Source organism: Panthera onca, chromosome C1, assembly GCF_046562875.1.
Source record: "Panthera onca isolate mPanOnc1 chromosome C1, mPanOnc1 haplotype 2, whole genome shotgun sequence".
In the NCBI taxonomy this organism is placed as follows: domain Eukaryota; kingdom Metazoa; phylum Chordata; class Mammalia; order Carnivora; family Felidae; genus Panthera; species Panthera onca.
The window spans coordinates 25,339,022-25,365,020 of record NC_138346.1 but is presented as its reverse complement, the minus strand read 5'-3'; the positions used below and the strand labels follow the sequence as shown (position 1 = coordinate 25,365,020).

At 35.6% G+C, this 25,999-nt stretch overlaps 1 protein-coding gene and 1 long non-coding RNA gene across 6 annotated transcripts in view; one reads left to right on the top strand and one right to left on the bottom strand.

The window, feature by feature from the left end:
- The window catches only part of ERBB4 (erb-b2 receptor tyrosine kinase 4), a 1,144,263-nt gene that overhangs the window by 330,223 nt on the left and 788,041 nt on the right, over positions 1-25,999 (bottom strand). For all 4 annotated transcript variants that reach the window (XM_060623387.3, XM_060623389.3, XM_060623384.3 and 1 more), the window contains exon 5: positions 24,857-24,922. In XM_060623387.3, coding sequence (XP_060479370.1) covers positions 24,857-24,922 — 66 coding nt within the window. The remainder of the gene's footprint in view (positions 1-24,856; positions 24,923-25,999) is intronic.
- Positions 25,756-25,999, top strand: part of LOC132671932 (uncharacterized) — a 47,992-nt gene continuing 47,748 nt past the window's right edge. For both annotated transcript variants that reach the window (XR_013557188.2, XR_013557189.2), the window contains exon 1: positions 25,756-25,987. This is a non-coding gene — a long non-coding RNA (uncharacterized LOC132671932). The remainder of the gene's footprint in view (positions 25,988-25,999) is intronic.

Sequence of the window (25,999 nt, the reverse complement as noted above, 5' to 3'; positions counted from 1 at the left end):
TCATCCTGGTTCTTTGTATGGCGTGTTCTAGGTCCTTCTTCTGCCCATCTGATGTCTATACATTCTTCAAGGATCATCTTGGTAAAAATCTCCTTTGTTAACTCTTCACCAAATCCCTTAACTGGAACCCATTATTCTGTATCTCCTCCCCCTTCTTTCTTGGTGACCTCACTTAATGCCATACAGACTTCTAGTCTAGCAGTTATCCCATTGTATTGTAAGTTGGCAATCCAAGTTAATTATCCCTGTGTTACAGATGAAGAGGTTAACATTTAACAATTATTAACTAGCCTATCCTAGGTCACAGGATAAGTTATTATAAAGTAGGGTTTTAAATTCGTTTCCAGACTCCTATATATCTTCATCAATATGTTTACATTAATAACCTCAAACAATGAGTGTCTAAATTTAAAAACTGAAGGTGGTAGAGGTGGGAGGAAAATAGTTTCAGAAGCTATTTTAAGTACAACATTGAATAACAATCTGCATGAACCTTCTTTACATTCTTGAAAAATAGTTTGTTTTCGAGTCATTTTAACTAACAACACAATTATGAGTGGTGAGTAATGAAAATTAAGATATTACTCAAATAATTTTAAAGCTTATAACAAGACTCCTACAAATAAGATTATTTTATATTTAGCATTTTATGAAATCTCATATATGCCTGAGTTCAACCTACTGATTTTACAGAGGAGGAAACTGAGGCCCAGATAGGGCCCATTTTTCAAGTCCATATATCAATAATAATAAAAATAAAAATTTAGAGTGGAACTACCTAAAAGAGTTGCACCACAAACATTCTTTAAGCATAGCAGGAAGGCTATTTTCAAACTGTTACTTTTCTTCTCATAGAACATGTTTGAGATTTTGTTAAAATGTTAATCATGCCTACCTAAAAGTTAAATTATACTTCTTTACAGTGTTTTTTCAAAAAGAATTTTGGTTGGGATGAGCACTGGGTGTTGCCAATTTGACAATAAATTATATTTAAAAAAAAAAAGAATTTTGTTTCTGTTTTGTTTTTAAATCACAATTCAGACTACAGAAAACTAAACAAACAACATTTTATATCATGGGTCAGTACACATATACATGATGAAAAGTTTTAAAAATTATATTAACCTGGATTATGTGCAAAGCATTTTGATACAGTTTTTTTTTTATTCTATTCTAATGTGGTCTATTTATTCTAGTCTAGTTTATTTCAACATAAGTTTAATGTTGGTCAGGGTCCACTGAAGTGATACTATAATCCACTGATGAGTTGCAAACAGTAGTTTGAAAGCTTTGCTCAACTGCATAGACAAAGGTCAAAACAGGAAAGTAGAGAAAATGGTCCTGGTGTTCCTTTTACAAATGTGAGCCAAATACAGATGTGAGCCAAACTGGCCTTCTCATGAATTCAGGAACTTAAAGCCATTGGAGATGACATTTCCTTTCTTTGCATTTTTAGGATGCCAAAGACTATGGGGATTATTTTACTTCTACTATCATAACTGGAAATTTGGGGCAGTTAAGTCTGAATTTCTCCTACATGACAGTATGGTAAGCTGTGAGCCAATATAAAACAACATTTGGGAGTCTCTTTGAGCAACATATTTATACAAAACAATACATTATAGATATTAAATAAAGCTTTTTTAATAAAGCTTTTTATGCATTATTAATATATGTTAAAATAAATTGTCATTTCTGTAATGTGGAAAGAACTGGGCATCCCCCAATTTTTTTTTGTTTTGTTTTGTGATAAAGAGAATATAATTTTTTATTATTCTTTCCTTTTAAAGATTCTGAAATTACATAAATAATACAAACTCTTAGAGAAATATACATAACTACAGATATAATTTTTTTTAGAAAAAAAAACAGAGCAATAACCAATGTCAATTTTTGGGTTTCTATAGATCCTTCGTCTCCGTTACAGTTTATGGTAGTATAACAGTTAAGAGAGCACGAAATACACAGCCAAAAGTAATTTGAGACACTAATCAAGATTTCTTCTGGCCCCATACTTTATCCTTACCAGAAATTATCATTCTTTTTTAATTTTGACAATCTAACAGTGAAAATTCATAGCTTTTATATCATTGGTTATAAACGAGGCCAAACACTCTTACAAATTTCCTGTGTAAGTTTTTAATTCTTTTTAATTTTATTAAAAATATTTTGTTTTAGGGGGCACCTTGGTGGCTCAGTCAGTTGAGCTGACTTCGGCTCAGGTCATGATCTTGTAGTTCCTGAGTTTGAGCCCCACATCGGGCTTGCTATTCTTAGGGCCTAGCGGGCTTTGGATCCTCTGTCTCCCTCTCCCTGCCCCTCCCCTGCTTGCTCTCCCTCTCTCTCTCTCTTTCTCTCTCTCTCAAAAATAAATGAATATTAAAAAAAATTGTTTTAGGAGGGGAGATGCGTGGGGAATGGACTATATAGGTGATGGGTTTTAAGGAGGGCATTTGTTGTGATGAGCACTGGGTGTTATTTGTAACTGATAAATCACTAAATTCTACTCCTGAGACCAATACTACACTATATGTTAACTAACTTGAATTTAAGTAAAATCTTGGAAAGAAAAAAAAAAAATTCTTCAAAAATTAAAAACAAAAAACATTATAATGTAGTTAAAACGATCTTTTCTTCCTTTTAAATCTGAATTATGTTTAAAAAGATCTTCATCATCCCATAATTTTTACCTACATTTTTAATGCTTCAATTATTGTATGCTTTTTAAAAAATTTGTCTACAATTCTATAATCCTTAGTCTATTTCATGCTTTTTTAAATTTTTTTTTTTTTTTTCTTTAAGTAGGTTCCAAGCCCACGTGGCGCTGGAACTTAGCACCTGAGATCAAGAGTTCCATGCTCTACCAACTGAGCCGGCCAGGTGCCCCTAAACTTTTAATGTATAATTCATCCCGTGTCTTTTGTTCTGTGGTAGGGGTCTAACTTTATTTTATTATGTACTATGACCCTTTTGTTCCAACCCTATTTATTGAATAATCTATGCTTTGTTACTTTTTTCTAAAAGAAATGCCAACTTTATACAACTAAATTACTATATAGATTTTAGTCTCCATCTGGACTTTCTATTAGATTCCATTGAGCCAATTCTATTTTGAACTAATACCATATTATTTGTTAAAAAAAGAGACAGCAAGCTCAAAATGGGGTCCAGTTGATAAACCACATGTCAGCAAACCAGTACTTTATACCTAATCTAATTGCAGTTTCAACCCCCCAGGAGTGTAAACTTTAACCAGTCAACACAGAATTACCTGGGTAGCATTAGCGGGATAATCCGCCCCATAGACTCCTCCCATTCTCCTTAGGAAAACAACCTTGCCTGAAACAATGCATTCTTTACTAACAGTTTCTTCCTTTCCACCCTTTTTATTTTTTTTTTTTTGCCTTTAAAAAGCTTTCCTTTCCTATAGCTCAGCAGAGCTCTCTTCCATTGCTAGATGAGATGCTGCCAGATTCATGAATCAGTGAATAAGGCCAATTTGATCCCTACTTAGTTTAATTTTTGTTAACAGATTTGGTGGCAGCAGCAAGATGGAAGGAGACCACCTACCCCTTTGGGAACAAGAAACACAGGGTGGCACCCACTAATACTTGGAGTTCACTGTCTTTCTCATTGTTTCCAAAGGCCATGGCTAAATTCCTTCTAGGTTCGCAGCTCCACTGTCTCTGCACGGAGCTCCCAATCCTAACTGGCTTTCCAATCCAGGGCAGATCAGCTGGAGTTGGAGCTAAACCTCTAGCCTTTCAGACCACAACCTGCAGATTTTTGAACGGGAAACTCCCAGTCTTTAATTCTGTCTGTCCCAAGATCCACAAAAAGACTGTTAGTGCCATTGCACAGTTCACATCCATACTGAGCCCCTAATTCCACAGTCTGCAATTGTTGGAGTTTGCTGGTGTAATTCTTTCCTGAGTCCAAGGTTCCACAGGGATTACCGGTATTACACACAGGGCCTTCTCTGGGCCAGGACACAGTGACTAACATCTCTTGGTTACTGCTGACATATTAAGGTACACATGTTCGTTTGCCTTGTTTTTGTGTAGATAAAAAAAAAAGCTATAAAAACTGGTGGCCATGGGTGGAGCTCTGAAGAGTTGTTCCAGTGCTCACCACCAGACCCAAAGACTCCTATGTTAGAATACGCTGGCCGTGGAACAAGTTAGATTGACCACAGGTCAACGGCAAATGCTATAAAATGTCTGTCCGAAAAGGTACACTGTAAACACTGCACAGTCCCCAAATCAGTGGCACATCTCCTTTAGGTATTAGTTTGGCTCAGAGAAACCCTTAGCTAATGGGATCCTTAAACTCTAAAGAATCAAGCACACCTTCTAGTATACCTGCTTATTTTATACCTAAGAATTATGGTCCCGGAAACTATAAATACCTGCAAAAATGGCAAAATCTTCCTAAGCTTGTTTTGTGTCATGAAAATGTGGCTTGGTAACTCTTAGGTTGAGGACTCCAAAATATGACCAGATAGAAATGTGGGTTGAACTCCATCTGTGGTTAGGGTCCTATTAAACTATTGCCATCCCTCCAGGGAATGACAATGTCCATTAGAAGGAATGTTCCAAATAGATGAGATCATTCATTTAGGAAGTGTTCTTAAAAGTAACAGTTCACAAATCACACAAACCTATAGGAACGGAATACCTATTTTAATTGGTATCCAGAAGCTTCTAAAAGGCTTTAAAAAATAGCTTCATTAAAGTTTAATTGCAAAAAGCTGATGAAAAATTAAAGACAAAGAGGTACCTAAAACAAAGATTGTAAGACTGTCCTAACTTCTACTGCTCCCCTCTATCTTCCTTTATTTGAGCAGCCAATCTGGTAACACTATGTCTGAACTGCACTTCCACTCTGAAGAGACTACAAGACCTAAACAAAAGTCCACCAAGTTAATGGCTTTATAGGCATCCCTGCATCTACCTTTGAAGGAGGGCCTCCATACAGTCCACTCCCAGAGCTGGTGAGACTCTGAGAGTTTTTCTATTAAACTGCTATATTTCTCCCCTAAGCAGCCAAGGGGAAACTAAATTAAAATTAATTTTAAAAGCCTTGCCAAATTTTAGTAAATATCAGAATTACATGCTTCACTTTAAACTCCACTCAGAACCCACAGATGGGATCTGGAAAAACTGGCAGAGGCCAGCTAAGAGTGAGAATTCTTACCAGGGTCACCTCCCCCTATATCACTGTCTGTAGTAGATAAAGGAAAATAAAATATCTTTTATTTGTCAGTAGATAAAGGAAAATAAAATATCTTTTGTATCCTCTTTGGGGATACCTCTTGAGTCCAAGCGGTCATTCAATATTGTCAGATATATGTACTGCTTGTCCCAGCTGAAACCTGACAGGATATTTAAAAGAAATATGTAAGTATTTCTTTAGTCAAAAGCTGGAAAAATTGGAAGCTGATATTCAGAGCCTGGTAAGAACCTTTTTTTTTTTTTTTTTTTTTTTTTAATGGCTTCATCCCTAAGCAAATTGAAGATAATGCAGTTGGATGGGTGGACCAGCCTATAATGTCATTTAAGCCACAACCCAATTCTTTGAGGAGTTAGAAGCTTCCTTATCTTACAACTCTCTATAAAACTAGAAATGCAGCTCTTGAATCAATTTGAAGTTCTTTATTCAATTTCAATATTCTTTTTTTAGGAGCCCCCAAACCACCCCTATTTATCAAAAGTCTTGTAAATTATGGCCTGAGGAAAACCAAAGTCCTTCTTGGAGAAACCTGAATTCCTTCCCTGTTAATTCTTATCTAGACCATCCCCAACTCCTAAGTCTAAAGGAAAGAAAGTCGATTTAAAAATACAAACTGCACCTGGTTGGTTAACCATCCAACTCTTGATTTTGGCTCAGGTCATGATCTTGCCTTTCATGAGTTTGAGCCCTGCATTGGGCTCCACGGTGACAGTGTGGAGCATGCTTGGGATTCTCTCTCTCCCCCTTTCTCTCTACCTCTCCCCTGCTCACACACATGCTCTACCTCAAAATAAATAAGTAAACTTAAAAAAAAAAATAGAAATACAAACTGCTCTACAGCAAGATTACTTGTTAAGGACAAATTCAAATCCTAAATGACTTCTCCACAAATATTAGTAATAAAAAGCTTGAGCCACAGAAGCTATAAGGTCTCTGTTTACTTCTACCTGTATGTTTATATGAGCCCATATATACGTGTTATAGATGTGTGGTATTTTTCTACCTCTAGAGGGTATTTTACCTAAGTTAATTTGTAAAAGAAACTATTTAATTGGCTTAAACAAAGAAGCACTTATACAAATATAATATTCTTAAATTCTGAAAAATATAATAGAAACTTAATCCAAATGACTTTCAGGTTCAGGAAATAGTTGGTATTAAAGCTAGTTTGAGTTTGTTGGGTTAATTAAAACAGGCATATTTTTAGAGTTATCAACATTAAATATAATACTTTTATTCTATCTAGGCTTTTTTTTTTTTTTTTTTTTTTTATTTTATTTTTGGGACAGAGAGAGACAGAGCATGAACGGGGGAGGGTCGGAGAGAGAGGGAGACACAGAATCGGAAACAGGCTCCAGGCTCCGAGCCATCAGCCCAGAGCCCGACGCGGGGCTCGAACTCACGGACCGCGAGATCGTGACCTGGCTGAAGTCGGACGCTTAACCGACTGCGCCACCCAGGCGCCCCTATCTAGGCTTTTAAGAGTCAAATAAGTTCATATATCTTACAAAATTTGTCAGCAAGAAAAATAGCTTGAGATGATAGCTGACTTTCCCTGATGTATCATGAAGTTTTTATGTGTAGTCCAAACATAATTGTTAAGAACAAGTAAGTTAAGTAGATTTAAGTAGTATAAAAAGGTTTTGGGTGAACTTTTTAAATAGTTTCCTCAAATATTTGGTAACCTGAAACTTTAAAAAAAGTTTTGCTAGGTTAAGTTAAATGATGTCAAGTTAAATTCATTGAATATCTAGATAATTTCTAAATAAGGTAAAATATTGAACACTAATTACTCAACATAGGTTTACCCATTTTTGTTTCCTTTTACAAAGGAATTAAAAATATTTGGGTGTAGGAGCACCTGAATGGCTCAGGAAGTTAAGCACCCAATTCTTGATTTTGGCTTAGGTCATAATCTTGCAGTTTGTGAGATCAAGCCCCACATTTGGCTCTGTGCGGAGTGTGGAGCCTGCTTGGGATTATAATCACTAATAAAATAATATTTGAGTCTATTAGTAAATATGTTTTATGGCATGCTGAGAAATTTTCTATGAGAAAGCAGGTTTCTAGAAATTATAAAAAAATAGTTTCCAAATCTGGTAATCTATAGAATGTTAATGTAAAAGACAGTTTATAATCTCTTATTTCTTAGTTTTCACCAAAAGTTAAAATTTTCTTAGGGTTAAAATTCTAATATATTAACTAAAACTACTAGAAATAATAGGGGAAAGAAATTTTATGTGCATCAGGACTGGTTAAGGTTGGAATGAATTTAATTAAGAAAAAGTTTTAATATCAAAAGCAACCTGGTACAAAATTATCATTCAGTTTTCTCAAAGGACAAAGTTTTCTTGGAATATTGTTTTGTTCTTGATAAAAGACTGTAAGGTGGGGGTGGGGGCACCTGGATGGCTCAGTCGGCTAAGCAACCCATTCTTTTTTTTTTTAATATATATTTTTGAATGTTTATATTCATTTTTGAGACAGTGAGAGACAGAGCATGAGTGGGAGAGGGGCAGAGAGAGAGGGAGACACAGAATCCAAAGCCAGCTCCAGGCTCTGAGCTGTCAGCACTGAGCCCAATGTGGGGCTCGAACTCATCAACCACAAGATCATGACCTAAGCCGAAGTCTGGTGCTCAACTGACTTAGCCACCCAGGCAGCCCTCAAGCAACCAGCTCTTAATTTTGGCTCAGGTCATGATCTCACGGTTGTGAGACTGAGCCTTGGCTTGAGCCCCAAGTCAGGCTCTGTGCTGAACATGGAGCCTGCTGAAGATTCTCTCTTTCCCTCTCTTTCTGCCTCTCCTGTGCTCACTGGTTCATAAAATAAAATAAAAATAAATAAAATGAAATGATTATAAAAGGTTTTTCTTTACCTTTTAAAGTAATGCATCCAGAAAACAAGTATTCTGTGTTTTGTCAAAATAATTTCCTGTGTTTTTTTTTTTTAATTAGGTCTTTGATGATGTAAAAAAAATTGAATCTTCTCTTAAAAGAGCTAAAGATTTTTTTTTAACAACTAACTTCTGTATTTGCCTGCAAAGTCTTTAATTGGCACGATGTTTAAATTAAAAATTAAGCACTGTTTTAAGGTGATCTATGTTCCTATTTGCCCAACTGCTATAAAAACTTTTTGATATTTTTAGAAACCACAAGTGTTGGTGAGATGTGGAGAAAAAGGAATCATCTTGCACTGTTGGTGGGAGTGCAAGCTGGTACCATTGTGAAAAGCAGTATGGAAGTTCCTCAAAAAGTTAAAAATATAACTACCCTATGATCTAGTAATCACAAACCTGAGTATTTACCCCAAAATCAAAAACACTAATTCAAATAAATACATGCACACCTATGCTTATAGCAGCATTATTTAAAGAGCCAAATTATGGAAGCAGCCCAAGTGTCCATCGATAAATTAATGGATAAAGAACATGCGATATATACATATATATAGTGAAATTAAGCCAGCAAAAGAAAGAGAAATACCTTATGATTTCACTCATATGTGGAATTTAAGAAACAAGACAAATGAGCAAAAAATGAAAGAGAGAGAGAGATAGAGATAAACCAGGAAACAAACTCTTAACTATAGAGAATAAATTGATAGCTACCAGAGGAGAGGTGGATGGGGAGATGGGAGAAATAGATGATGGGGATTAAGGAGTGTACTTGCGATGAACACAAGGTGATGTATGGAATTGTTCAATCACTATGCTGTATACCTGAAACTAATATAACACTGTGTGTTAACTATACTGAAATTAAAGTAAAAGCTTAATAAACAAAATTTAAAAATAAAGTTTTTGGTATTTTTGACAAAATTCCCCAAAATCAAATCCTATATGAAGTCTTTTTGATTTGAAACTAACTTTGGGATTTCCCACAGGGTCTCTGGAACATTTCAAAAGATTTGTTTTCTCTCTTTATAAAAAGGATCATGTTAAACTAATCAGGGTTGTTTGAAATGCTAAACTGCATGGGAAGCATTGTCAAATAAGAATCACTACTAAGCCTTCTTTATGTTGTGTTTGTGTAGGTATATGTTATACATATTCCAGGATTATATGACATTCTTGGAAATCTGGTATTATCAGTCATAATTTGTTATTATCTTAAAATGTGGTATATCACAAAAATTGCAAAATTTTCTTGTTAATTTCATTAAAATGAACTCTTATCAGATCTTAATAATAGATATTTTTAAAAGTCTTTTGTCATTTACAGACAGTTATAGTTTTACTCAAATGTTTTTGCACAACTATTCTTGTACTTCATCTGCAAAAGTACTTCATCTCCAAGGAGATTCATGGAAAGGATTTTTTTTTTACTAGTTCATGTTTTTTGATAAATCTAAAATCGCAAAACTGAATTGGGTGAGAATTTCCAGAAAAAATGAAAAAACTGGATTCAGGCAGAACAAGGATTAATATGGGACTGAGTGAATTGACGAGGACTTTTTATCTGAAACATTGCTGGTTCTTTAATGTTCTTTTTTTTCAGATTTTAAGAATTTTTTTTCTCTTTTCTCTTAAGCTATCAATAATTTGGTAAAGTATACCTTTGTGAACAAAGGTGAGACATTTACATTTTCTCCCTACCTAATCCCTCCAGAATTAGAAAACTCTTGAGCGTTCTTTTCATGGCAATATAGTTAGTAATTTGCATAAGTTCAATGAGATTCTGTTCCCTTTGTAATAGGATTGATTATATCACCAAGGTTTTACTAGAATGTCATATTTGAAATAGATATGCACAGACTCAGACTGACCAGGCAGTTTTAAGGAGCTGAGATTGACTTTACAGAGGCAATAAATCCTTTTAGAAAAAATCAGCCTGGCACCTTGCTTACAAAAATCAGCCTGGCACCAGCAAAGCAATCTTAAAAAAAAGCTTACATGGTCTGTCATTATCTTGTTGCACTTATGTAAATACTCAGGCCAAATCTAATGCAAACAAATCAGTTTCACCATGATTATCCTTAGAGAACAAAGAAATGGGGATAATTAGGAGAAAAAAATTATGTGTGCACCTTTGTCTATATCAGATTCTAATCCTATTAATTGCCTTTGAGATTTTGTTATATACCTGTAAACTAGACTGACACCTGAATTATTCTAGTTTTCTAACAAACAAACAAACAAACAAACAAACAAACAAACAAACTGGCTATGAATCTCCAAACTAACGTGTCCAACTTTCTCACAGTCTTCTGACATGGAATCACTAAGAACAAAGACTACCCTTGAACCTCCTTGGAAGGTTCCCATATGGTGGCCAAACCCGTACGGTAGCCAAATATCAGGGACATGGATCCTGGATATACATCTCACAGTTGAAGAAGTCTACGCCTGACACCTGGTCCTGTGAAAATGCTAGAGAACTCCAAATCAGATTGAGGTAGATTGCTTCCCTCAACATGCCAGTTCAAGATGTCATACTTAAACTAAACTTGGAATGCTTCCTTCTTCCCTTTCTTTCCTTAACTCTAGTATTGGTCTGGAAAGATAATGCCACCATCCATATTGCCTTTGTCATTGCAAAGAGGGTAGAGAGTTAAATTCTGGGTCTTATGTGAGATTATTTTTTTAATGTTTATTTATCTTGAGAGAGAGATAGAGAGAGAGAGAGAATGCACACAAGCAGGGGAGGGGCAGAGAGAGAGAGGGAGAGAGAGAATCCCAAGCAGGCTCCACAGGGACAGCACAGAGAGCCCAAAGCAGGGCTCAATCCAATGAACCATGATATCATGACCTGAGCCAAAATCAAGAGTCAGATGCTTAACCAACTGAGCCACCCAGGTGCCCCAGATTCTGGATTTTACGACAACTTTTTTTTTCAGGCTAGCAGAAAACCTAAATGACTCTTGGCTTAAATGGACAAATGAAAAAATCCTGCAAGTGAATCCATTAACATGCCACTTAATGGGAGTTTGTGTCCTGACAGCATTTATCTTTGTGGTTGTTATTATTCTCCTTGGGCTTGTTAAAGCCCAGATACCTGGCACATAGCCAGACAATGTCTTTTAGATAATCTAAGTGTGCCTACAACTTTCTACAAAGATATCTCATTGGCTGATTCCCCTGGATTTATACTGTTGAGTTAGAAAGGAATTACCAGAAGGCCTTCATGACGGGATTCATTTCCTTTGGCAGGGTTATATTTCCCTGGTTAGGAGTAAAGTTAAATGAGAATTGGTTCAAAAATCCTTCCTTAATTCTTGAAATATTGCAGAATCTGCTGGTAAGACCATAACCGCCCAAGAAATATCCATAGACTCTCTGACCAAAGTTGTCCTTGATAACAGAATAGCCCTTGATTGTCTTTTATCTGAACATAGAAGTGTTTGTGCTACTGCTGACACTACCTGCTCTACCTGTACTAACATTTCTGGAGAAGCTGAAACTCAGTTAAATAAAGTCACTGAGCAAGCCACTGGGTTTAAAAAAGGTGTCTCCTGGGGTGCCTTGGGTGGCTCAGACGATTAAGCGTCAGACTTTTGATTTCTTCTCAGGTCATGATCTCACAGGATTGAGTCTTGCATTGGGCTCTGCACTGACAGTGTGGAGACTGCTTGGGATTCTCTCTCCCTCTCTGCACCTCCCTGCTTGCACTCTCTTCCAAAATAAGTATACAAACATTAAAGAATAAAAACAAAAACAAAAACAAAACAAAACAAAAAAAGATGTCTCTTTCCACAGGGTCTTAGTTTGCCTTATTTGATTTTGATTGGTTTGGGTCTTGGGGAACATGGCTTTGAAGTGCATTTGAAACATTGAAAATTATTCTGCTTATAAGAATCATAGTAATCTCTCTGCTGTGTTATATTCTCTCAAAAGCTTTAAATACATGTTCATAGGTGCTATCCACCAAGCAAATGATCTCCCTAAGAATGGAATAGGAGGGGAAAAAAGAAAAGAAAAGAAAAAAGAAGAGAATAGCTACCTTAAAAGTTGTTAAACTGAAGTGGCTTATGAATATCACAGAGTTTAAGCAAAACACATCATAGCCTATGAATACCACACAAAGGATCCACCAATGCTGTGAGAACTACAAAGCAGTAGCTAAGAGTGGTGCTAATGCTTTAAATTTTGATCATACTTCTCAGTTAAGGTGAGAGTCTGATCAAAATGGGACAAATTGTTAAAAAGGAGAAAGCTGGCCCAAAATGGAGTCACTTGTACTAAACTCCACATCAGCAAACCAAGAATAACATAATTGCAGTTTCAACTCCCAGGAACATAACCTGAACCAGTAAATGTGGAATTACCTGGTCAACACTAGTGAAATAATCTGTCAGATAGAACCCTTCCATTTCCCTTTGAAAGGCAACCTTGCCTGAAAATGCATTATTTTCTAAAAATTTCCTTTTTCTTCCTCATTTCCAACTTTAAAAATTGTTCTTTTCTACAGCTTGATAGAGCTCCTTTCTGTAGTTAGGTATGATGTTGTCAGATTCATGAATTGCTGAATAAAGCCAACCTGATCTTTAATTTACTTAGTTGACTTTTTATCGTTTAACATCTTTTAAATTACTTGATAATAGTTTAATACTTGATGGGAAAATCCTTCCACATAGCTCTTCTTTTCAAATGTATGGCTATCTTATTAATTGTATTTTATTTTTATAAATTTAAATTTAAATTTATTTTTGAGACAGAGATGGGGAGAGAGCAAGCCGGGGAGGGCAGACAGAGAGAGAGAGAGAGAGAGAGAGAGAGAGAGAGAGAATCCCAAGCAGACTCCACAATGTCAGCACAGATCCTGACGCAGGGCTCCATCTCAGGAACCATAAGATCATGATATAGGCCGAAATCAAGAGTAGGACACTCAACCAACTGAGCCAGCCAGGCGCCCAATTAATTGTATTTTCCAGAGATGCTTTAGACTATTTTTGCTTATAAATAAACAAACAAATAAATAAATAAATAAGCAAACTGAAGATGGTTAAATGTGTAGCTAAATTTTAGAAGAACTGACATTTTCATAGCATGAATCTTCTCCTTTTGGAATGTAGTAATTCTCCATCATTTAAGTTTTCTGTTATGTCTTGGTAAATATGGTAGTTTTATTTTTATTTTAAGTGATCAGTAACTATGTCAGTCTTTCTTCCCATCCTTTACCCTCCACCTTCATCTGTGTTCTAGTCAGTGAATATAATAAATATGTCTTGGAAACATACAATATCCTCATTGTACAGGAAAATTATTACCTCCAATACAGTTATTTGAGTTCAAGAAACACTCAAATTAGAACAAAAGCTAAAGGCATTCTTGTAGTGATAATGGTCTATCAGCTCCATCATAACAAAATTCATAGGCAAAAGAACTTTAGATAAGCCAAAAATAACCATCATCAATGAAGTAGTGATATACAAAAACTATATTTGGGGTCAATTTTTTATAACTTCACCATAAATTAATACAGTGACTATTTCTTTTGAAAATACTCATGAAAATGGAGAATAGCAGCCATGATAATATTATAAGTTATTCAATAATGCATAAAATGTGTATTTGCTGAAGAAACGGAATATGTCTGATACTAGACAATTCACAATTCTTCTAATATAATGTGAAAAAATGTGGCTGAACACAGAGAAAATGGTAAGTATCCAGTTATCCCTTCTTTTCCTTGTTATTTCCATGCCATTTACTTAATTTCTCCTCCAACTAGACCAGTTAAGTCAATAAATAAATGATACATCCTGGGTTAATGCAGCACAGTACTCTAAAGGGGATATTTTTTTCTAGATTTGCCCAATTCCCTAACCAGGAGAGTAGTATGTATTTGCTTTTCTAAGTGTGAAATCTCACAGTTTTTTTCTATTTATGTAGCAAACAGTGAGTATGAGTGTTCTATTTATCAATGGACAGTCTGATGTCACTTGTAGATAATTTTTAAATTTTTTAAAATTATTTTTAAAGCTTATTTATTTCTTTTGAGAGAGAGAGAGAGAGAGAGAGAGAGAGAGAGAGAGAGAGAGGGAGAGAATGAGAAGGGGAGGGGCAGAGAGAGAGGGAGAGAGAGAATCCCAAGCAGTCTCCATGCTGTCAGCACAGAGCCTGTTGCTGGACTCGAACTCAGGCACCATTATATCATGACATGAGCCCAAACCAAGAGTCTGAGGCTTAACCCACTGAGCCACCCAGGTGCCCCTGAAATTTTCTTTTCAATAGTCAAATATAGTTATCCTAATGACAGTCAGCTTTTTGGCTGCAAAGATATGTCATTCAAAATAAAATGTCATGACTACTATAACAAAATTCTTCCAGTGGTAACAATTCCAGATATTTCTGACTCTTCTTCTCAATGTCCTCTCAATAATCCTTCAAATGTGTACCATTCACTCTCTAATCTTTCTGATTAGATTGCCTATCTCCACAGTTTGCACTCCTGTAATGTAAATGCCTGACATTAAGCTTTTTGGTTATAATGTAAGTGCCCGACATTAAGCTTTTATTTGCTGATACATCCATTTCAAAGTCATCTATCTTAAATAAACATATGGCAGCTGTATGACACAGTTACTTGCAAAACACCTAGAGAAGACAGGCTGCCCCCAACCATGAAGTTCCCCTTTTAGAAAGCCCTGGGTTACCTAGAAAACTGACCACTCCACAGACCTTTCCCCCTCCTGCACCTTGATTCCCACTCCTCTGCTTTAAATCTGCCAAGGAAGAGTGAACTTGTCAAATCGTTGGCACTTTCATTTCAAGTGCCTTGACCCCAGTAAAGGCAGAGAGCCCTGGGTCTGCACTTACTATCTCTCTCTACTCACGACCTTAATGTGTGGCCCTAGGACAGGCCATGTATTCTCCAGGACTTGTGAATAAAACAAGTAACCTTCTTTTTTCAAAGTTCCCTTATAATCATTGCAGTGGTGCACTTTGTAATCATAATAAGAACACCAAGGGCAAGTCAAGCTGCAAAGTTGGCTCTGGTCAGGGAAATATCTAGCTTTGGGGGCTCACAGGACCAGGTAAGTACCTAAGAGCCTTCCTAGCCAAGAGCATCACTACCAACAGGCTGCAACCAACACAGAACAATTTCCTCAAACTATCTATGTCTATGTCTATCTGTGTCCATAACATGTATATCTATAGCTAATTACTGCACACAGGAACACATACACAAATAACCAACCATGAAAGACACCTTGAGCAGAAATCATCTTTTTCAATCTTTTCATTGTATAAGTGAGAGAACTTGAGGAAAGTGAGGTTCTTGAAATTGAATTTGTTCAGGACTGTATCTCTGGTCTCCTGATGCCCCCAGTTCAGTATTCTTTTTGGCCTTTTCAAACATTCTTCATTTTGTCTTGTACCCAGAGTATTTCCAGAAAACAGGCACAAGTTTATATACTTCCTTTATACTCCCTTAATCTTTAGCATGACATTGAGCACTAGGTCTTAAATCTGTATTAACTCTATTACATGGAGCATTTCAAACAACTATATCTCCTGTAGTTAAAACAAACAAAAACATCCATTTCTTTTAAATCTTTGAAAAACATCATCAAATTACAGCAAATGTTCTCAACTTAAATCAAAACAAACACATATTAGGGGAGATTATTCTCTGATTTTCTACAAGTTAATTACTGGGTCACTTTTGGAAATGTCTTAGATGAACACAATTTTAGAAATGTATGCAAGTAATCAATTCATTGCAATGTTTCCCTTAATTTTACAACATCTCCAGAAACTACAAATCCAAAAAAAGGAAAATAGGAAATAATTGAAATCGATAAGCAGGCTTATGGTCATGCAAAGTTATTAGTAAAATACAAGAGTTTTAATTAAAGACGTTGCCTTTTTACAAAGGCTCCCTGTTATGCTGATTGATCGAGCCTGCTGGCTCAGCTCTTTCTCTTTTCCCCATTAGCTCCCACTTGCTTTTCTCTGGCCTAATAGGATATTCACCACATCGGAACTACCTTTTTAAACAGCATTTATTCCACAAAGATTGTGAATACAATTACACTTTAGACAAATTGTATGTGTATGCATGTGCATGAGTATAATTAGTGTTTTATTTTCATAATTTGTCACTTTGATGTTATAAGCTACAAGAAACTTTTAGAAATATCATGGGGAAACGTACAATTTAGTTTCTAGCTGTTACAATTTCTTGTTGAAATTCTGAGGAACAAAAATACCTAATTGTTTTCTTAGATTTTAATATTTACTTCAATAAATTTCAGATATATTTTAGAATAAAAAGGATACACACACACACACACACACACATACACACGTATACATATATTTCTAAAGTTCGCTCTAAAAGTAAATAGAATCCATAAGCCAGGCCAAGTTAGTTTTATTTTTTTCTATTATTAAACTGAAAGTTTTATTATATTGCAACTACTGAAAGTAATACTCTTGGTGCACAACATAGCAAATCACTAAGGAAAATGCTAAATATTTTTAAAATTTATCTAGCATATTCTCTAATGTCTGTATAGAGACATTAACACAGAGTGTTGTCTGGAACAAGTTTTTATTTTGCCAATATAGTAGTACCCTTCATTTACAGTTATCTAATAACAGAACAAATACGCAGCTCGTGTTAATTTCAATGACTTTTTTTTTTTTTTTTTTTTTTTTTTTGAGAGAGAGAGAGTCAGGGAGGGGGAGAGAGGAAGAGAGAGAATCCCAAGCAGGCTCCACACTGTCATCTGTTCTGTCAGTGCACAGCGGGATTCAGAGCTGGATCTCCCAAACTGTGAGATCATGGCCTGAGCCTAGAGCAAGAGTCAGCTTAACAACTGAGTCACCCAGGTGCCCCAATGACATTCTATTTTTAATTAAAATAAAGGATTATGAGATAATCTAGCTAGGAAGAATACTGTAGAAGTAAGAGGTGAATTCCACCAGAAGGTTTCATTTGGTTAAAATAATGTCTTAGCTTTAATTGATTTAATGGACATTTCCAGGGACAGAAGTATTATCTGTTCACTCCAGTAGTTGAAACATACATTCCTCATTAATTTTTGTGGTGTGATATTTCGGTTTAGGAGACAGACAATTTTTTTAGCCCATTGTCAAATGCATTTACACTTTTCAATTAGTTTCTAAGCAAGAAATGTTCCTTGTAAAGGAACTGAGAAGACAAAGGGGTGTTTGCTAGGGAATCAGCCTAGCAAATTTTAGTTAAATAATCAGCAGCTGAAGACATAACTACTTTAATACAAGACGTGTGCAAAGGCTAGGAGAATTAAGTTGTAATATTTTGATACATGTTTTTCTCCCTCCTACCTCAAAACGCAGTTCCTAACTCAGATGGCACCAGGTCTAGAAGGGCAAAAGGAATGTGTAAAATGAAACAACACACTGCCTGATAATAGGAGGCTGGAGACAGCTGGCCTGATACTGTGCTTAAAGATAAAAAAGGACATGCAGTATCTATTTTAAATGAGATAAGTGTGCTTCATACATCTTGCAGGGAAAGAGATAACTTTGTCCCTTTAATCATTATTACTTATTCCTTGAAGCTTAGTCTCTCACACACCAACTTCTAGAGCTCAGACCTTAGGACGCAGTTCTTATGAATAGAGAGAGTTGTCATTCTTACCAGTAAGCTTGCTAAATAATAGTTCTATAAGCTTCAGACTTCACATAGCAGATAAGTTTGTCTCCCCTGACATGACTACATTAATCCACTGAATCAATTTACTTAAGCTGTGCTGTGGAGCAATGCGGCCACGATTTAACTGAGCTTCAAAGTACTTTCAAGTTTGACTCACTGCTCCACATGTAACGCAGCTCTCAGGGTCCCATCCTAAGTTTTATTTTGACCTTTTGCAATGTTAAAAAGAAACAACAGGCCCCAAATGGAGTCACTTTTGCTAACTCCCCACCAAGGCGTAATACATAACCTAATTGCAGTTTCAGCTTCTCCCAGGAGTGGAATTTTAAAGCAATCAGTCTGTAATTTCCTGGTCAGCACTAGTGAAAATTTTGCCAGATAAGACCCCCTAAGACCCCTGGCCTTCCTCTAAGGGAAGGCAAACTTGCCTGAACTAATCCACTGTTTTAACTTGCTTGTCCCACCCTTCTTCAGCCTATAAAATTCTTCGATTTTGTACAGCTCCTCAGAGCACCCTTCTGTTTGCTAATGGGATGCTCTCTGGTTCATGAATCATTGAATAAAGCCAATTAGATCTTTAAAGTTACTCAGCTGATTTGTTTTTTTGTTTGTTTGTTTCTTTTTTTGTTTTTGTTTTGTTTTGTTTTTTAAACAGCATCACTGTCAGAGACATTCCTGTTAAGTTTATAGGGGAAGGCTGCTCTACATTTAACATGACAAAGGATTTATGGAGAAGAAATTCAAGTTACTTTAGAAAGTCAGATTCATGAGGAAAGCAGTTAAGAATAAAACACTTAGCTAGAGTCTACAGGCAAAATTTACTTACTTTAATATTGTAAAAATTCTTTACGTTGTCTAAAGATATGTTTTTAAGGAATTTGTTCAGAAAAATATTTTCTATTTTAGAAAAAAACATTAAATAAAATAGCTGCTGTCTCTAGAGTTGACAGTGTGAATATTAATTATTAAATGCTATAAGGGGAAAATGACACACTTAAATTATTCAACAGCTAATCAAAGCTCACAGTGGCATCCAGTCCAGTACACAAAATTTATTGCAAAATGCTACTAAATTTGACTTAAAATGTACACAACTCTATTACAATTTCTAGAAGTACGCATTGTGAACTATTGTCCATAGTAAGCTGTCTATTTATTCACACTCTCCATTTCACTAGATCTATTAAAAAACACAACTCCTTCCTCATTTCTTCTTTTAAAACTCCTGCCTCCTGCAGACCTCCCCTCAAGCTTACCATTGTTGCACTCAGCATTTTTGTTTTGCCATTTTTCTATTCGGAGATGTTTTCACTCTGATCAACACTGCTTCATTTCACCTTAACAAGGCATTCATCATCAGGAGCTTGTTCTCTCAGAGCCTGAATGTTTTGTCTCTACCAAGGCTTCTTGCCACTTAGTGACACTAAGGAAAATTCTGGCACATTTGCTGTTTTAGGAAGAGACACCTGTGGGAAGATGTCAGCTTTGATATGGTGTGGTGAGTGAAATGGATTCTTCAGTTTACTTAGCTGACTTGTGGAGTTTTTAAACACTTTTACTTTCCTTCCCTAATGTATAAAAACTCTCAAAAATAATTATCCACAGAAGACAGGGAAATATTTGACAAATCATAAAGTTGAATATCTCCAGAGAAGCCTTCACTGAAGTGAATTTATTTCAGTCATAGGAAAAGAAATACTTTCTAACAATATAAGACTACATCTTTTAGATCCCATAATGTACTTTGTATGGTCAAGCAACAAAAACAGAATATTGTCAGAAACTTGCACAGCCCAGATTTTCAGATTTCTAAAAAGTTCAGTCAAGGTTCAGAGAAGTGTCTGTCAAATGGGCCTAAGGTTAAGTAATATATTGTAACTAATAGAAAGGCTATCAGAAATCTAAAGGAAGCCTGAAAAATTTTACAATTTTAAAACATTTTGATCATGTATGTTACATCTCTACGGAATCTCTCACAAAGTCTAATTCTAAAAAAAAAAAAAAAAAAAGATCGTATTTCTAAAATTCAGTTCTTAAAATAAGTATGCCTTTGAGTAGTTCCAAAATACATTTTGCCTCAGGATAGTGTGCTCTTTAAATATGGATGAGTAATTTACCTTTCAAGTAGCTCAAACAAGGAGAGAGAACAGGAACGAATGTCAAGGGCAAGAAGCCTCCACTTCACTCCCAGGGTTTTTGCTTTTTCATTTCTCATCCACAGGTATCAGCAGTTTTCAATGGATAAAATAGTTTTCACAGGATAGAACTGGACTACAGGAATTTCACTTCTACATGCATTCATTCAGAATTAGGATGGATTAAGTGTTCTAACAGTATCTCCGTTAATGTATTAAAATATTAGCTATTAGTTATTAGGTCCTTAGTATATGCCAAAAGATATTTAAGCACTTCAACTACACTATTCTATTGAATCTGATTCCAAAACAACAACTCTCTGAGGTAAGTGCAATTATCTCCATTTTACAGAAATGGTAACTGAGATTTAGAAAGATTAAGTCACTTTCCCATGACAAAGAAATGGAAAGAACTGGTATTTGTATCATTTGTCTGATTTCAAATCCAATGTCCTTGTCCACTAAGCTGTGCTATACAATGTGGTATACAGGAAGCTGTTTTATCTTTAAATTCAAGACACTCAGGTTGTGAAATCCCCAGTATTAGCTGCATAAATTTAACAACTCCCTGATCATTTCCTCAGCATACATTTCCCCAATTATAAAATGAGGTAAATGTTAACTATTCTGTTTAACTCACAGTAATATGGTGAAAGTAAATTTTAAAAGGGAAATTTTTTGGGGGGGGTGCCTGGGTGTCTCAGTTAGTTAAGGGTCCGACTCTTGGTTTCAGCTCAGGTCATGATCTCAGTTTAGTGAGTTTAAGCCCCACTGACGTGGAGCCTGCTGGGGATTTTTTTTCCTCTCTCTCTTTCTCTCCCTCTCTCTCTACACCTCCCCTGCTCATGCTGTCTCTCTCTCAAAATAAATAAATAAACTTAAAAAAGATACAATAGAAATCTTTTATAGACCATAAAGATCCATGCAAATAGATATTTTTCTAAAATTTGGATTTGCATATATCAGATATAGGTAGATATTTATTGAATTTCACTTTGATAGGCTCTGTGGAGTAGGCATTAAGCCAATTTTAGGTCATTACAGTAAGCGTAATTTCTATGCTAAAAAATTAGGTGAATTAAATGATTTCATGCTGATGATTTGATACATGAGCTGTGACTTGCTGATTTTCTTAGTCACGACTGTCTTGCCTAACGGGCACCTGGGTGGTTCAGTCGGTTGAACATCCAGCTTCAGTTCAGGTCATGATCTCACGGTTTGTGAGTTCAAGCCCCGCGTTGGGCTCTGTGCTGACGGCTCAGAGCCTAGAGCCTGCTTCAGATTCTGTGTCTCCCTCTCTCTCTGCCCTGACCCCACTCACGCTCCATCTCTCTCTCAAAAATAAATTAACGTTAAAAAAAATTAAAAAAAAAAAAACACTGTCTTGCCTAAGCCAAGTCTTAGTGGGGTCCTAACCAAGACCATCCCCACTTGGCGGCAAGTAAAAATCCGCATTTAAGTATACTAGAAGAATACTGTGTTTATTTAGGCACCAAAGGGTAGAAATGCGGCTGGATCTCAAGAAGGCCTGAGAACCAGTAGGTAAGAGTTGTTTCTGTCTCTGATTCTTGTTTGCTTCTGCATGACAGATTTATTTAACAGGTTCAAAATGGAAACTTCCGCTAAGTTTAATATCTTCTCAAGTTCAAATTTCTAAGGTAGTATAACCAGAATTTCTGGATCTCAAGTCCAAATTCCCTGGGGCAAGAATCTCATTGGCCCAACATTGGTCAATATTTACTCTTATTACAAGATTTCTCATTCTTAACCTTCAGTACTTTTTAAGTTTTATGTTGTATACTTATTCTTTGTTTGGATGGGGGTGGGGTGAAGTTATCCTGTGTGCTCCAGGTATCATCCCTGGCCTCTACCTACTAGATGCCAATAGATGCTCCCCCTAATCTAACTCAGTGTTGTAACAACCAAAAATATTCAGACATTATCAAATGTCCCCTGGGGGCAACGTCACCTCTGGTTGAGAAACACTGTCATGTGACTAAGGGTTAGAGCATCACACAAAACAAACATAGCCACAGTGACTCACCCCTCCAGAAGTGGGTAGTTCCCAAAGAAAGACAGATGTCTACTTGGACATTATCCCAAGTTGTCGACTATAAGAATAACACGTTGGTGAAAATTATGATTTTTTTTTACTAACTTTTGTATATTTTTTACTAACATAAATCTCTAAAAATTAATTAAAAGTTTCAGAATTTTGAGCACTGTATGAGTTAAAGGCATATTTAACTTTCAAAATTAGAGAATACTCATGTGTGTTGTTTTCTCATTCTGTCCTAACAGAGTGATTTCCAAGATTTTGGCTCATGCATCCCTATCAATTAGAGAATGATTATTCAGCATTAAGATGATAATAATGATCATGATAATAATAATAATGAGAAGAAAAAGGAGGAGGAGGAGGAGAAAGAGAAGAAGAAGGAGAAGAAAGTAATTTACACTACATTTTTCTATTCTACAAAATTCATATAAAATGCAGCAAAAATTACTTAAGAGTTTGATTTGATTTCACTCATTAATAGTATTATTAAAAGTACTATATGGGACTTCTGGTCCAGAAAAGATGGCATAAATCTATTTCTTCCTTACCAAGAGTAGCTGTATTGTGGAAATAATGCAAAAGGCAATAATGCAAAGGAGAATTTGAAGGGCATTGAAGCCAAGGCAAACTAGTTTGAAACCCTGAACTGGACAAACAACAGAATAGTAGGCATCTATGTTTCCCTACCCAACAGAAGAAAGGAATCCAAACTAGCGTTTCCTAAATGTAGGCTAGCACAGAAAACAGCCCAAGTAGGCTCCTACGTTCCCCGATTTAACATGTGGACCTCAAGAATGCTAGGTGAGCTAGGTGTGCCTGAGAGGCCCCTCTCCAGAAGACCAGGGGTAGTTGGGTGGATCCACCAGAGGGGCCCAGCCACAGCAAGTAGCCAGGCTGCAAAGTTTCCTTGATCCTTTGGAAAATAAGTAAGTTGGTGAGTGAGTAAAATTCATTTTTTAATTTGACATCTCAGAAGTTTTTTGACGTGAGAGGACCTATGGACATTTGCACACTTTAACAATTTCCACGGTTACCTGCCACTTCATCACAAAGTATTACAAGGATTCTTTTATATTTTAGAAATCTCAACTTTGTGCAAAAGGCCACATCAATGTTATTTCAGCATTGTGTATAACTTGGTTTCAACTACTTTGCTATTAGAATATTGTCTACAAATAATTGTAGTAAATTTATTTCACACATTGATCTTTACAATCCTGCTTAAAATTCTTGCCAAAATATAACTGTCGTAAACATTATTTCTACCAAAAAAGTTAATTTAAGTCTACACTATGTTTTATATAACTTCTTGACAAAGACCAAAAAGTTTGATAATACACTGCCTTGCCCAGGGAATAGGGAAACAGGAATTCACATACATTGCTCCTGGCAGAGAAAACTTTTACAGACTCTATAGAAAACAAGATTTCCATGTTAGTGATCTCTATCAAATTACATAAATATGTGTCCTTGACCTTGCAATGACCACTTCTAGGCATTAATACTATAAGTAAATTCATTCACATATGCTTAGATTAAAAAAAAAAAATTAAAGTACATGATAGCATGTAAAGCATGCTAACATTTGAGTGAAAAATGGGAAGGAACATATACATATGTCCTACTGTATGCATAAATTGTCTCTGGAAGAATACACAAAAGTAGCCAATAACATTTGTTGCCTAGGGATGGCTGAAGGACAGAGGCAGGACAAAAGTGGGAAAAAAATTTATTCTATGTTCTTTTTTATTTTATCAATGTTAGACATGAAAATGTCCTTGAATTAAAACAAAAAAAAAAAAGGAAAAAAAAAAGAAAGAAATCATTTACCAGTGAGAAAATATTTTTCCTCTATCTTTTTTCTTTGTTGGCTCACAATAATGTAATTATTTTCCATTTCCTTATTGAAAGAGAATCTAACAAATATGAACTGAGACAAATTAGAAATATCTAAACTTTCAACCAATAGTATAATAAATTTCTACAATATCTAATATTTGTATATTCATATTTTTAATAACATTTTCTCTGTCTTCTATGCTAATGAAAGGAACACATTTCAAATTGCCACTACACTATTTTTCATATATTATTCCAGCTGTTGTTATTGTAGCAGGAAAGAAGAAATATCTTTACCATTCATATGGAGCATTTTGTTTTTCCTTTTTAAAGAAACTATTTATCCTTAAGATTAGTGAAAGTTCAGTGCTGATTTAAGTATGGCTTTAAGAATGCTGAAAAAAAAAGATACTTGTCTTTGTATCCAATATACTTTGTAAATGTCTTAGCAGTGATGATAGCTTATACTTACTTTAATGACTAATACAAGAAACAATACACACAAAGGGCAAGATATAGTCAGTCATCCATAATTCATATAGTTAATATTTCTGTGCCTAGAAAAAAGTGGGGACACAGTGCTCTTTTTCTTTTTCCTTTCTTTTTTTCTTTTCCTAATGAACGGATGGTGTTATAAGTACTGGTTATGAGTACTTACTGAGATTTCAGTACTTATAACCTGAAATGGAATTACCATTTGGTGCACATTTGAATTTCTTGCTTTCTCTGATATACAGACTCTTAAGTCATAGTTAATATCACCACATCAGTGTTGTTAATAGCATTAACTTGAAAACCACAAAGAAATATAAGAAGCAATTACATACTATGTTTCATTTGCAAGCAATGAAATTAGGCAGTTTACTTGAATAGGAGCAAATCTACCACAAAGAAGCAAAAGCTTATTTTCATGTTTCTGAGGACCAGAAGTGTGAAAAACATGAGTTATTAAAATTGCTTGATCATTTCAAGCCTATTCTTTCTCACTGTTGAACACTTACAGGTCTGGCAATGATTTTCTGTGGGTCCCCAGCATCGGCCAGTACAGGACTTATGGCAACGTCCACCTGTCGGAGAGGAAAGAGTGCACACACACATTATCATCTTTCACTCTTTGACTAGGAGTAACTCTTCAAAGCAAATAGTCTTGCTCCTTTCTGAGGATTTTTATATTTTCCTGTAGCTGAAACATAGCTCATAAAATGCCCCCTTTAAGTAGCAAAACCTGAATGTCAAATACATGTGAAGCTGAAATACAATCTCCTGATACTCAAAATCTTCTCATTATTTTATAAGAAAAGGAAATAAGTTGAATTTGTGAATTTTCCCAGATAGTTGTAAATATTTACATGAAATAACTTTCACTTTGACTATTGAATATTTTTGTTCTATTGATTCTATGTGATTCTATTCTGCTTGATATAATTTCAATAGTTCATGGCTAATTGATATTAAGGAATAAATCAATAGTTAAAAAGAATTTGAAGTCTATGGAAACAAAAATATATTTTTACAAACACATGACAAACCATCAGAATGAAAAGGTTACATACATTATTTATTTATTTATTTATTTATTTATTTAAATTTTTTTAATGTTTATTTTTGTGAGAGAGAGAGTGCGCATGCACATGAGTTGGGGAGGGGAAGAGAGAGAGGGAGACACAGAATCTGAAGCAGGCTCCAGGCTCTGAGCTGTCAGTGCACAGTGAGATGTGGGGCTTGAACTCATAGACTGAGAGACACTGATGTGAGCTGGAGTGCAGAGGCTTAACTGATTGAGCCATCCAGGAGCCCCTATACACATAACTTAGAGTCTCATTTGAGGGAGGATGTCATAAAGAGGATGTGACAACAGGTTGACCCTTGAGCTAGACCTGGCCAATGGGAGGCTCCTCGCTCCCTCCCCTGTCCTTGTAATGAACATCCTGCCTACTATTCCCCTGCTAGCAGTCTGAAAGGATGTAACTTTGAGAGAGTAAGGTGATACTGGGGCCATCTGAATTGAATATGTTACTGAACCCGTTTAAAACCTTCATATAAACTTAAGAGTCTGGTAGGCAGTTATGGGGATATACTTGTCTTGTGGCTGTCCAAGATCACCCTGGATATGTTAAAGACCAGCCTTGTATGTAAGTTACCTT